This window comes from Bubalus bubalis, chromosome 2 (genome assembly GCF_019923935.1).
Source record: "Bubalus bubalis isolate 160015118507 breed Murrah chromosome 2, NDDB_SH_1, whole genome shotgun sequence".
NCBI lineage: Eukaryota > Metazoa > Chordata > Mammalia > Artiodactyla > Bovidae > Bubalus > Bubalus bubalis.
In genome coordinates, this window is record NC_059158.1 from 36117063 (window position 1) to 36130301 (window position 13239).

General features: G+C 49.9%; 1 protein-coding gene across 2 annotated transcripts in view; it reads left to right on the forward strand.

Moving 5' to 3' along the window:
* CCND3 (cyclin D3) overlaps window positions 1-13239 on the forward strand; it is a 95131-nt gene that overhangs the window by 79728 nt on the left and 2164 nt on the right. The window contains exons 1-3 of one of the 2 annotated variants that reach the window (XM_006069183.4): window positions 8546-8891; window positions 9785-10000; window positions 12933-13092. In XM_006069183.4, the coding sequence (XP_006069245.1) occupies window positions 8694-8891; window positions 9785-10000; window positions 12933-13092 (574 nt within the window). In that variant the 5' untranslated portion in view covers window positions 8546-8693. Of the gene's footprint in view, window positions 1-8545; window positions 8892-9784; window positions 10001-12932; window positions 13093-13239 lie in introns of those variants that run through there. The other variant, XM_006069181.4, reaches the window with a different exon arrangement.

A 13239-nucleotide genomic window follows, 5' to 3' on the forward strand; every position in this document is an offset into this window, starting at 1 on the left:
GTGCAACAACATTAGGGGGAGAAATTCATTCTGATCTTTCAGCTGTCATCCTCAGGTGTCCGCTCCTTCCCTCATTGTTGCAAGATGGCTGCGGTTGCTCCGGACATCACAGCAACATGGCTAAGGGTGTGGGTTCTGTAGCCAAACCTGGTTTCAGATCCCATAGGTATCTGATATTGGGTAAATTGCTTAACCTCTCTGTCATATGGGATGGTAATAGTCTGTTACCTCTGAGGTAACAGTTTAACATTATAACAGTTTAATATTATATGGACTAAATGAATTAGTTTTTTAAACTCTTAGAATCATGCACGTAGAAACATAGTAAGCATCCAGTAAATTTTAGCATATCTTACTCCATTCTCACATAAGGCAGAAATGAGTCTTTTTCTTTTGCGCTGCATTTAGTGAAGCCCCTTAGCAGACTTATTTCATACCTTATGGCCAGAATATGACAACTACCCATTCCTAAACCAGCTATGGAATTGTCTTGATTTGGTTTAGAATAATTTAGGTTTAACCTCTGAGACAGAGGAGTGTCCAGCGTCTCCTGAAACAGTCATCTGATATCACAACAAAATCTGGGTTCTGTTTGCAAGGCTGAAGTTGGGGTGGTGATAGTGGGGGCTTTGGGGGTCACACAAAGAAGGGCAGGGTAGGATTCCCCATCCCGACTGGTTCTCCATGATATTCCTTCGAATCACCCCTTAGATTTGCCTAGCACGTCATACTTTACTTAGTGGGTTTTTTTTTTTTTTTTAGTGTTTATTTATTTGGATGTGCCAGGTCTTAGCTGTGGCATGAAGAATTTTTAGTTGGGGCATGTGGGATCTAGTTCCCTGATGAGGGCTCAAACCTGGGTCCCCTGCATTGGGAACTCAAAGCCTTAACCACTGGACTGCCAGGGAAGTCCCAGCTTAGTGTTTTTTAACCAGTGCTTTATTTCATCTGGTCTTAGAACCATCCCCTAAGCAGTTTGGGCTCTTGTTATCCCCTTTTATAGATGGGGAAACAAGCTTCCAGAGTTAAAGCACTTGCTGGGTTCTGGGTTTATAGCTGGCACAGAACCAGGTCTTGGGACTTAAACTGAAGTCTTTGGGTTCAAAATTCTGCCTTTTTTTTTTTTGCCAGACCCCGGGGCATGTGGGATCTTATTTCCCCCAAGCAGGGATCAAACCCACGCCTCCTGCAGTGAAAGCGAAGAGTCCTAAACACTGGACCGCTGAGGAATTACCAAAATCTGCTGTTTTCTTCCTCTTCCATGAATTCCCAGTTGTCTGTTATTCACATGGTGCCCTCACAACCGCCACATCCTACTTCATATTTTCAAAATTAATAGTTTTTCATTAAATATATGTATCTTAAAAGGAAGCTTGATAAAGGCCCAGCTCTGATGTTCTGGTGCACACGCAACTTTCGAATGTGCACAAAACTGTTAAAAATACATTTACTCAGGATTATAACTCATGCTCTCATGCCCAACTGCATTCGAATCCCCACTCTGATGAGGTAGCATGTGCAGCTGCTTTCCACCTCGATGCCCGTGGACCTCACATTTTAGGGTACAGCAGTCCCCCCGGTCCAAGCCACCAGCCTTGTGACTTTGCCTGACGGCTCTTTCCGTTGTCAGGACCCACTGTGCCCACCGCCATCCAGGAAAGCTGGAAGTGCTGGTGCTTAATTCCAGACCTGCCTCCACACGCAGCAGCCTTCAACCACGTGACCGTGCTGGTGTTTTTCTCACGTCCAATTTGTCTCATTCACGCATTCATTTATTCAGGCAAAACAAAAAATGTTTAAACACTTACTATGAACCAGGCAGCATTCTGTTTCAGTGGGGTAGAGTAGACAAACTACAAACAGAACACGGAGGTAAGATATGGTGTATGTCAGTGATTAGTGGTAAGCAGAAAAATCGAGCAGTGAAGGGGCCCAGGGGCAATCAGGGTTGGAGTAGGATGGCCAGGAAAGGCTGTAGGAGAAATGTGACTTTAGTCAAAGCCCAAAGGCAGGGCCTTGGGGCCACTGGGGGCAGAACATGCCAGGCAGATGGACCAGCAAATACAAAGGGAACATGTAGGCCTGGTATGGTCCAGGAACAATAAGGAGACCAGTGTGGCCAGAGCAGGGTGAGTGAGAGACAATTACGGGAGTGAATGGAGCGCCCTGGGGGTTGAGACTAGACTGGAGGGGGCAAGGGTGGACCAGGGATGCCTGTTAGGAGCCACCATCCCAATCCAGGCAACAGATGATGCCGCTTAGACCAGGGTGGGAGAAGCGGAAATAGAGAAAAGGCAAGGACTGGAGATGTATTTTGGACATAGAACCAACCAGAAATGAGTAATGCTTTGGATGTGGGAGACCAGTCAGGACAAAGAAGAACTGAATTTGGACCAGGGAGGTAGCAGAAAAGAGGGTTGAATTTTAAAGATATTTTGAAAGTAGAGTCTTCCATGGTCTGCTGATGGGTGGATATGGGAGTTGAAAGAGAGTAGTCAAGAATGACACCAAGGGTTCTGGCCTGAGCAGCTGGAAGGATGGAGTTGCCACGTGCTGATACAGGGGAAGCTGGTGGGAGGAGCAGGTTTGTTAAGGAAAGCTGAGGATTTCCATTTTGGAGAAGTTGGGTGTAGAGGTGCTGTGTGAACTTGTCAAGAAGGCAGCCTCCTGGGTAAAACAGAAACAGAAAACAGGTCAGCTCATGTGCCTGCTCTGATTTGGTAGCACTGCCCAGAGTGCTGTGTTGACATTTTTAAGGTCCGTCCAGGCTCACTGGGAGCGTTTCGATCAACAGCGAAGCCTGTCTCGGGAGCTGAGTAAACAAATAATGGTGAACACTGGGTGTAAGATGTTCCACTGTAGAGTGGGAAGAAAATGTGAAAAATTCTCATCTATGTATTTTTGTCTTATTCTTTACATTTTTTTAGTGTGTTGTATAATGGACATAATATGTTAGAGTAGCAGGTTTGGACATAGTTTCTAAATTAAGTCTTCCATATCTACTGGAAGAGTATGCTCCGTTTTTACTGAGGAATGGATGAACAAGAACTTTTGAAGAGTACAGATCTAAAATATTGTACAGCAGATGCTGAAAATAGTGACCTTGATCACTGTAAGCCCTGAAGTGTCTCCTGAGTCCTCAAAAAATTATGTTTAGGTTTTTTTTTTAATTTGTTAAATAATTTGTTTATTTTATTAACTTTTGGCTGTGCTGGGTCTTCCTCACTGCTTGGGCTACTCGCTAGTTGCGGTGCACAGGCTTCTTATTATGGTGGCTTCTCTTGCTGTGGAACATGGGCTCCAGGGCTCTCAGGCTTCTGTAGGTGCAACATGTGGGCTTGATATTTTCGGCTCCCAGACCCTAGCGCGCAGGCTTAGTAGTTGCGGTGCATGGGCTTAGTTACTCTGCAGCATGTGGGATCTTCCCAGACCAGGGATCAAACCCGTGTCTCCTTCATTGGCAGGTGGATTCTTTACCATGGAGCCACCCAGGAAGCTCCCAGTTGGGTTTCATGCTTGATTTTTCCACTCAAAAACATACATTCAGAACACAACATCATTAGGTAATATTTCTACCAAAAATATTAAAATATTTATTAATCTTCATTTAGTCAGGAGAAAACAATCAGATGCATCCAAATTGAAGCACACTGTGTAAAACAACTGGCTTTCCAAAATACCAGTGTTCTCAAAGACGTGTCCACCCCTTGGTCACAGTACAAGGCATGTGGGATCTTAGTTCCCTGACCAGGTATCAAACCTGTGCCCCCTGGAGTAGAAGCACAGTCCTAACCATTGGACCACTGGGGAAGTACATCAGGAACTTTTTTTTAAAGGATCAGAAACTGTTCTAGAGTAAAGGAAATTAAAGAGGTTACATTGCAAACACGGTCCTTGAATGGATCTTGGGTTGAGAAAGCGAAAAGCTATGAAGGGTTATTACTGGAACAGCTGGTTATTACCTTGGTATGCAGATTGTGGTATTGTATTAGTATACATTTCTAATTGGGATCATTGTTTCATGGTTACTGGGAGACTTGCATTCTTGGGCAACCCAGACTGAAACATGTAGAAATGAGAAATCATAATGTCTGTAATTAGGTCTCAAATAGTTCAGCAAAATACACACAGGAGTTTAGGTGAAAGGTGTGTTAGTGGTCACTGCTATTCCTGCAGCTTTCCTGTAGTTTTGAAATATTTCCAAGTAAAAAGTTGGGGGGGGGGGCGGTGGGAACAGTATGAATAGTATTCATATAAGTGTCTCCAGTTCTCAGAAAACTAGGATATCCGATAATAGGCCATCAGACCAGTTTTCATATATTAGAATTTCCCAAATCTTCACCACCACTACAGTAATCCCTGGCATTTTTATTTTCCATGTGCCTCCACATCTATTGTGTTACATTTATTATCAAAAATAGTCTGTACACATAAAGCAGTTTGTGTCTGTAAGTACCACAATCAGAATGAACGTTTTAAAAATGGCTCACCATATGCCAGGCACTGTTTGATGTGTTTCACACGAATGAATGCGTTCCATCCTTCTAGCCACTCGAAGGGGAGGTACTACTCATAGAGACAGAGTAAAGGGACAAAGCAAGTAATTAAAGAGTTAATCCCACTAGGGGACTGTAAGTAAGAAAAGTATAGGAGATCCCTGCAAGTTAATGATCACTCAAGAGAGCAGGTTTGCCTAACTACCAAACCCAACGGGCTTGCTTAGCAACAAAACCATGCCACAGAAGCACAGTTTCATTACTGTCATTCTTAGTTTCAGAAAAGGAAACTGAGGCACAGAAAGGTGGTACAATTTGCCCAAAGTCACACAGCCAGGGTAGGTGGAAGGACAGAGTGAGGTGGCCCCAAGCCCTCCAGTGTTCATCACCGTCCGCTTGACCGCTCACTTTACACTGTGAAATGTGATGGAGCTGCCATTCTAGAAGGATGGCTCCTGCTGCTCAAACTTTTTCTCTGAGGGGTTCTGGGTGTATGTTCATAGAGTAAAGGGTACTCCTTAAGAGAGGGAATGATAGTAATAGCAACAAACTACCATCTTTGAATGCTCACAGGCATTCAGTGGGCCAGGCACAGGCAAGACGCTTTCTGCCTGTTTAGTCCTCAGAACCCCTTTGCGGCTGAAACTATTCTTATTCTCACTGAACAAAAAAAAGAAAAGGTAGAGCCGGGCTTTGAAGGCAAGCAGACTTGCCCCAGCCCCCACCCAAGCTGCCTCGCCTCTCTACCTGTCATCTGAATGGGTCGGAAGGTAACTGAGCCATAGAATTTGTGTGGGGTGATGGGCCTCACCCATCACCTTGTTCACTTGCTCAGTTCTAGGAGGGGGACATTTCAATGCTGAAGAGGAGGAGGAGTGGGAGAAGGAAGAAGGGAAAGAAAGCGTTGTTTCCTTCCTCCTTGGGGCTTTTCATCTGGCTTGTGACATTCCATTCCCACCCCGCCTCTCATTTCCCATTTCATTGAGCAACTTGTTCTAATTGAATGCACCTGGGCAGAAACTCCTCCCCATAGTGGCCCTGGTCAGTGCTTTGTCTTTTTTTTTTTTCCCCCTTCTTTTATGAAAAATGAGGAGAGCCCCTGTTCCTTTGAGATGGAGGTGCTTGGTGAAGTTCCCAGGCAGATCAGCCAACCCTCCAGGAACTCCTCTGTCCTGACCCGGCACTGAGCTCACCTGCCTCCATGGAGGACAGCCAGCCGGCTTGTATCTGACCTTGGCCTGAGGTCTCGGATGACTCTGCTCTGGGCATGTCAGTCCCAGTCAAGGGCGAGGCAGAGGTATCCTTCAAAATGCCCGGCTCCTTCCCCAGGGTGCAGGCTCACTCCCAAGCTTCCAGGATGGGGTAGTTTCTGTCCCCCTTCCTCACTAAATCAACAACTAATCAATCAATTTGCACTCATAGATCAGCACAAGAGGTAGTAGAATAAAGTAGTTAAGGGCATGGATTCTCCAGCCAGACTCACTAGATTGTATCTAGCCTCGACCACTTTAGCTTTGTGACCTTGGGCAAATTATTTAGCCACTTTAAAGTACTGGTTTCCTCTTCTGTAAAATGGGGGGGGGGGGGAATAATAGTATACTTACGGGAAAACAAAAATGATGATTTACTCTCTCATCAAAGATGCACCATCTTCTTAACAGAACAGTCCTACTCAATAATTCTGAAAGTAAAGAAGCATCCAGGACAGAACTGGTTTTTGGTTATGTACTAACTTCAAAAGCTACATTTTTAGTCCTTCTGCACCCTAAAAGCCCTGTAGGCTTCAACATGTTTGCCTCCCCTTAACTTCGTACCTAATTTTTATAATTTTAAATACACAGTTCTCTTTAACAAAAGAGTGCAATGCAATGATTAGTTAGCTCAAGAAACTTCTTGCTTGTATTTCTGAAGACAGGAGTAGAAGACTTACAAGATCAGAGAAGGTACACAGCCCATATTCACACTGCTACAACAAGAACTCTTGAATTTAAAAATTTATACACATTACTAATAAACCACTTTTCATCTCGCCAGTTGGTATTTTTTTTTAAGTAGATATCTAATGTTTGTTCATTAGTTTGGTTCAGCCTTTCAGCAGGGAAATTTGGTAATAAGAACTGTATCAAAAGCCTTAGAATGTTTCATAACTTCAGATTGAGAAATTTCACTTCTAGAAATTAATTCGCTTCTAGAAATAATCTTGAGTATGCACAAAAATATTACCACAAAAATATTTTACAGTATTATTTCTAATAGGAAGGAACTAGAAACTACCTAAATTTCCAATAATACAGCTTTGGTGAAATACATTATGCTATATTCACTCAGTGGTTTACTAGGTAGTTATTTAAAAAGTTATAGAATAGTTAATGAGATGGAAAAGTGCTGACAGTATACTTTTTCGTGGAAAAAAAAACAGTTTACAAAATAGTTTGCAATGATGTCATTCTTAAAAATATGTTTATTCAAAGAACAATTTTAGAAAAATAAACATTGTCATTTTAAAGGGTTATCTGGCCAACGGATGCAAGGAGCCGACTCATTGTAAAAGACCCTGATGCTGGGAAAGACTGAGGGCTGGAGGACAAGGGGACAACAGGGGATGAGATGGTTGGATGGCATCACTGACTCAATGGACATGAGTTTGAGCAAGCTCTGGGAGATAGTGAAGGACAGGGAAGCCTGGCATGCTGCAGTCCATGGGGTCTCAAAGAGTTGGATACGACTTAGTGACTGAAGGACAACAACAATCTGGATGGTGAAACTGCCAGTGTTTACTGTTTACTTTTTTGTGTGACATCGGTATTTTCTGTCTTCTACAATGCATTGAATATTTCCATGATATGCAAACAACAAAAAATTTATTGTATAAAAGAGAACAATTCACTCGGACAATGCTTAGCGCAGGACTGACCTCTTTTCTATAGAGTGTCATTTCTCTAATAACTCACTTCCTTAGTGTCTCACCTCCTTGGAGGACCCCAGGAGCGGCAGGGATCCCCATGGCCTCCTGCCATTTGGAGCATTACTGGAGGCTTGTGGTGTGTTTGCCTCCTGGTCACACGGAATCCAGATTTGGAAACACTGCAAAGTCCCAAAGCTTGGGAGGTAAAAGTGGCGCCTGGAAGATTTTATAGAATCTGAGCAAGAAACTCCTCCAGAAAGGAGCTCGTTTCTCCGCCCATCATTTCCTCAAACGGAAACTAAGGCCAACGTCAGGGTTTGTCCAAGGCCACACAGCCAACTTAATGACAGACAAGGTGAGGCCTTGAATCCATGACCCTTCCGCCCTGTTGTAGTTCTCAAGCGTGCGGATTTAGGACTGTCTCTTCTCACACTTTAATAGGTACAGGAATCACCAGGGATCTTGCTAAAGGCAGATTTTGATCCAGTAGGTCAGGGGATGGGCCTGAGGTTCTGCTTTTCTGACCCGCTCTCAGGCGATGCAGATGTTGCTGGTTCGGGGATCAGTTTAAGTAGCCATGGGGTAGAGCAGAGATTCTGGAGGCGGATCGTCGGCTTCCCAATCCTAGCTCTGCCGCAGACGAACTATTATAGTTACTGCTTCAGTTTTCTCAACTGCAAAATCAGTATAAGACCTAACCCACAGCTTCTTCATTAAGATTTTAATAAGTGCTCAGACCAGTCTCCCCTAAGATCTAGCTATTTTGTTATTATTTACTTTCCCTAGAGCAAGCAGCGGGTGAAGTAGGGTTTGACGAATGAATGAATAAACTTTGGGGGCGCCTGGAGTCGGGAGAAGCAAAAATGCAAGGGCTCGGAGGTGGGGGGCGGGGGGGGGGGCGGGCAGAGGCCCACCTCCAAAGCACACTCCTCTAGCACCGGGTGGTCAGAAGGATCCGGAGCGCCCGGAAGCCGGCGGGCCCGCGCCCAGCCGACCAATGCGGCCGCCCCGGGGAGGGGGAGCGCCCGCCAGCCCTTTCCGTCCGGCGCCGGAGGCCCCGCCCCCGGAGCGTCGCGACGTCTGAGCATTCCACGGTTGCTACTCGGTCGCGAGGGGCGGGGCGCCTGTCAGGGAAGCGGCGCGCGCGCGGCGGCGGGGGCGGGCTGAGGCTCGGCCGCGCAGTGCCAGCGCCAGCGCCAGCGCCACAGTCCCGCGCCCCGCGCTCTCCGGCCCGCCGCCTGCGTTCTGGCTCCCGAGCCCGCACTCCTGCTCTGCCCGCGCGCTGCCCGAGGATGGAGCTGCTGTGTTGCGAGGGCACTCGGCACGCGCCCCGGGCCGGGCCGGACCCGCGGCTGCTAGGGGACCAGCGTGTCCTGCAGAGCTTGCTCCGCCTGGAGGAGCGCTACGTGCCCCGTGCCTCTTACTTCCAGTGTGTGCAGAGGGAGATCAAGCCGCACATGCGGAAGATGCTGGCGTACTGGATGCTGGAGGTACCGCCCGGGCGGGTCTCCCCTCCCCCGTCACCCCCGCGTCCCGGGCTCCGGACATCCCGGGGCCGCCCTGTCGGGACATCCTGGTCCTCAGCAACAATCAGCAAGATGTTTCTGTGGCGCAGATCCCCGGGGCCTTCACTTTTCAGTCGCGCGCCCTTAGCCTGCTGCCTCCGTGCTGTCTTTTTCTTGCCCTTCTGTGACCCTGACCGCCAGGCGTTTGGCACCCCCAAATAACCCTGTCTTCGGCCGGGAAAGCGGGGCGAGGGCCACCGTCTCCCCTCTGACCTCTCAAAAGTCTTCCCCCACCCAACGCCCGGTCTATTCGGGAGAGCGCGCCTGGAAAACCCTGGGCTCGGCCGCCCCCGCCGCAGAGCCGGTTCCTTGTGTGTGTCGCGGGGGTTCTGGCGGGGAAGCCGGTGGGGGTGGCGCGCTGTTCTGGCCGTCAGGGAAATGAAAAGTGCGGGAGGCAGCCGCTGGAGTCTCCTCCCTTCCTTTTGGGTGTGTGCACTGGGTGGCAGTAATGGGCGTAAGGTCCCAGTTCTCTGGCTCCTATGGGTGACTTTTCCGAGCCCCTCACCCTCGGTATGGGTTGGGGGTGTGGATCAGCCTCAGTTTGGATTCCTGAAGAAAGGGAGCCTCTGGCGTATCCCGCTCCCCCCCACCCCCAACTCCCACCCCGGGGGAAAGGAGGCACCGCAGAGGAAGTGGGAGGGTGTCACCTTGGGGAAGGCGCATCCTGCGTGTTAGTCCTTGTCACTGTGAGTTCACCTACCCCCTCCCGTGTCTTGCTCCCCATTCCACTTCCCTTCAGCGCACCGCACCCCCCGCCTTTAGTTGCTGCTGCGTTTCCTAAGCCTCTGCCCCCGAAGTGACTGTGCGCCCTCCCCCAGGTGTGTGAGGAGCAGCGCTGTGAAGAGGAAGTCTTCCCCCTGGCCATGAACTACCTGGATCGCTACCTGTCCTGCGTCCCCACCCGAAAGGCGCAGTTGCAGCTCCTGGGTGCGGTCTGCATGCTGCTGGCCTCCAAGCTGCGCGAGACTACGCCCCTGACCATCGAAAAACTGTGCATCTACACCGACCACTCTGTCTCTCCCCGCCAGCTGCGGGTGCGTGCATACCCTCCCCACCTCCCAGCACCCCCTGCCTCCTTCCTCACGTACCAGGAGGAGGAAAGCTAAGACTTCGGGAGGCTTTGTGCCCCTGGGCAGGGTAGCAGCTTTTTTTTTTCTTTTGACAGAAGATGGGACAGCGTGGTGTGATGGTCAGGGTGGCCCCAGTTCAGGCTTGCGCTGCCAGCATGAACCAGATCCCCTCGTCTTGACCTCCAGGGGATGCCACTCCTTCATGGTCTTTCCCCCAGATAGCAGCAAGTCAAACTGCATGTCTACAGTCACTAGTACTTTGCCTCTGGGTTTACACAGCCACCAGGAGTTATTTATTGGCAGCAGCAGGGCATGCCTGTGCACCCCCACTGGAGTGGGGGAGTGGAATGTGCTTCACATGGGGGAAGGGGCCACCCTGGTTGAGTCTTGTCTCCCAGCGTGTGGACTTTGTGATCAAAAAGTCTCCCAGAGCCGATTAAAGCCAGGCCCCAGCTGCTGTTAAGGAAGGGCCGAGGAGTTCCATCCCACTTTGCTTCCTTCCTTCCTTTTATATCCCAGGAGAACCAGCTCCTTCCCTCATTCTCCATTCCCTAGTCTCACCCTGAGAAACTCTGCTCTCAGAAGCAGCTGCCTCAGGCCTGGTGGAATCATCTTTTCCCCTTTAGCCAAAGGCCAGTGCTGAGGCACAGACTGGGGCTGAACTGCAGCTGCTTCCGATGTGATATGATGCCCTCTGCCCTGGCCCACCCACCCTGACCAAGGTCTTTCATAACCCTGTGGGGAGCTGCTGTCACTCCTGTGGTTTGGGAAGTGGCTCCCTGGGCCTCTTGCTGGGAACTTGGGCTAGGCTCTTCCCGAGGCAGGGCAGGGGAGTCATGGTTCTCTTTCCCCACTGAGCCTGGAGAGGAGGTGGGGAGTTGTTTGGATCTGGAAGAGGTTATTTGGGAGCGTGCAGATCATCTCCCGGGGGACCCAGGGGAGAGGGGTGAGCTGGCACCTTCCTCCACCTTGCTCTACAGCGGTCGAGTCTTCTCTTGACCCGAGAGGCGTTTCTGGGCCCCATCTCCCGGGGAGGAGGGCAGCGTGCTGGCTGCTGTGATTGGCTGGCCAGGAAAGCCAGGGTACTGGGGCCCCTGAGTGCTGCTTGTCGGGGAACGGGATTCCTCTTCCTGCCAAGTAGCTCTCCGAGATGGGAGTAGGAGGCCAGAGTTGGGAATCTGGGAGGCTCCACAGCTCTTTGTGATGAATCTGGTAGTTTTGGGCAAGTCTGAAGGTGGAGCTGGTTTCCAGGGCTAGGATAGCAAGATGTTTCTGGAGGAGTTTGGGCTGGTGGAAGGGGACTTCGTTTTTGTGAAAAGATTAGCATGGGATGTGTGCCTTTATGTGAGGGCAGTTTTTCAGAACAGGCCAAAAGTCCTCTCCTCCCACTCCCCCTGCCTGAGCTGGGGGTGGAGCATGCCGATCGATGACTTCCTAGAAGGTCAGAGTCGGAAGGGACATCAGAGAGCCGGTCAGTCCAAATAATCCTTGTGCCACAAAGAAGGTGGGGGCCCTTCCAGAGGAGGAAGGAAGGGTCCTGGCTCAGTGTTGCGCTGAGGGTGATGAGGTGAACGTTCTAGGGCTCAGGTGGCCTCAGAGGTGAGGGATGTGATGGAAGCTGCTAGGGGTGTGTTCTCTGTCAAGTGAGGACTGAGATTGTCAGAAGATATTCTGCCCAGATGGAGGGTAAGGTGCCACCCTCCCCCAACGCAGGACCCTATGCATCCCCAATCCGAGCTGCTTTCCAGATGTTTCCTTGGATGCTGGATGCTTTTTGTTGACTTCTGAGTTAGGAGTTTGACCCCTGGAATAAGCACAGGGAGTAGAATGCTAACTTCTCTGCTCAAGTTCTGGCTCCAGGCCGGGCTGATTTCTGTGAGGCTTTGTGAGAGGCTGAAGATCATGAAGGTGGGGGCCAGGAGGGGGGCAGCTGTGACAGAGGGCCGAAAAGAGATTGGGTGGGGTTGCCATTTCTACCCCACTAAGGGGTCAAACCCGTGAGTTCCTTCCTGAGATAAAACAATGAAGAAATCCTCCTGTGTGCAACTCAGAAATAGGGCCAGGGCTGGGAACCCCAGAGGAGTGGACTGGGTGGGGCTCCCAGTCTCCTTCAAGGACCCAGCAGTAGTATGGAGGCTGGGACTGATGGAGAGATGGTTTGGGCCCTCAGGGATCATCACCTGGACCCATCCTGTCTGCCTTGACCTCCACTTCTCTCCCTGAGACTCAAATGACACTAGGCACTGGGTTTCAGCCAGAGAGGTGGAGTGGGGTGCTCTATTTCAGCCCCCCACCCCAGTGTCCCCCCAAGGGGATGTGGGTTGGGTTGGGCAACCTCCACTTTGAGGAACCTCGGGGTTGGCTCAGGGGCTGTGTCAAAGGAGGAAGGGCCTCATGCTCACCCCAGTTTCTTCAAGAGGTGTGGACTTGGCTGGCATGCTGAGTTGGGGGAGAGGCTAGCGATCTCCCATATCCTTGGGATTATGGAGAGTCTTTCTGCTTCATGCCAGAAGAGCCTCCAGTTCCTGGTGATGGTGGTCTGCAGACTTTTCTTTCAACCATGACTGGAGGCCTGCTCAGAGCCTTGCAGCAAGTCAAGAGAAGGCCTGGACTGTCGGACCCCAAAAAGATAACCCAGCAGGATTAAAAGAGGCAATTTATGTAAAGCATGTAGTTCTGGCATCTAGGAAGTTGATCAATAGATGCTCAAAGCAAGTGCCCCGAGCTGTTCCCTACCCTGGACTCCCCATTCCACAGCGTCAGTCCTGAAGTTCAAAAGCAGACCTGGAGTCTTGACCTTCAAGTGTGATGGGCTTCGCTCCCTGTGAGACTTCCACTTTACTTCCTCCCCTTCCCTTCTTCAGCCACTGAGCCCGCTCTTTTCCTCTGCCTCCAGGATTGGGAGGTGCTGGTCTTGGGGAAGCTCAAGTGGGACCTGGCCGCAGTGATTGCCCATGATTTCCTGGCCCTGATTCTGCACCGGCTCTCTCTGCCCCGCGACCGACAAGCCTTGGTCAAGAAGCACGCCCAGACCTTTTTGGCCCTCTGTGCTACAGGTAAGAGTCCCACACACACGTGTGCCAAGCCAGGGAAATCAGAAGACTTGGAAGGGTGAGAGGGAACTAGGAGATCCAGTTTATAACTTCCAAATTTGTGAAAATTCTATCCTCTAAGCCCCCAGTATCAGCAGCAGAGCTGTCTGG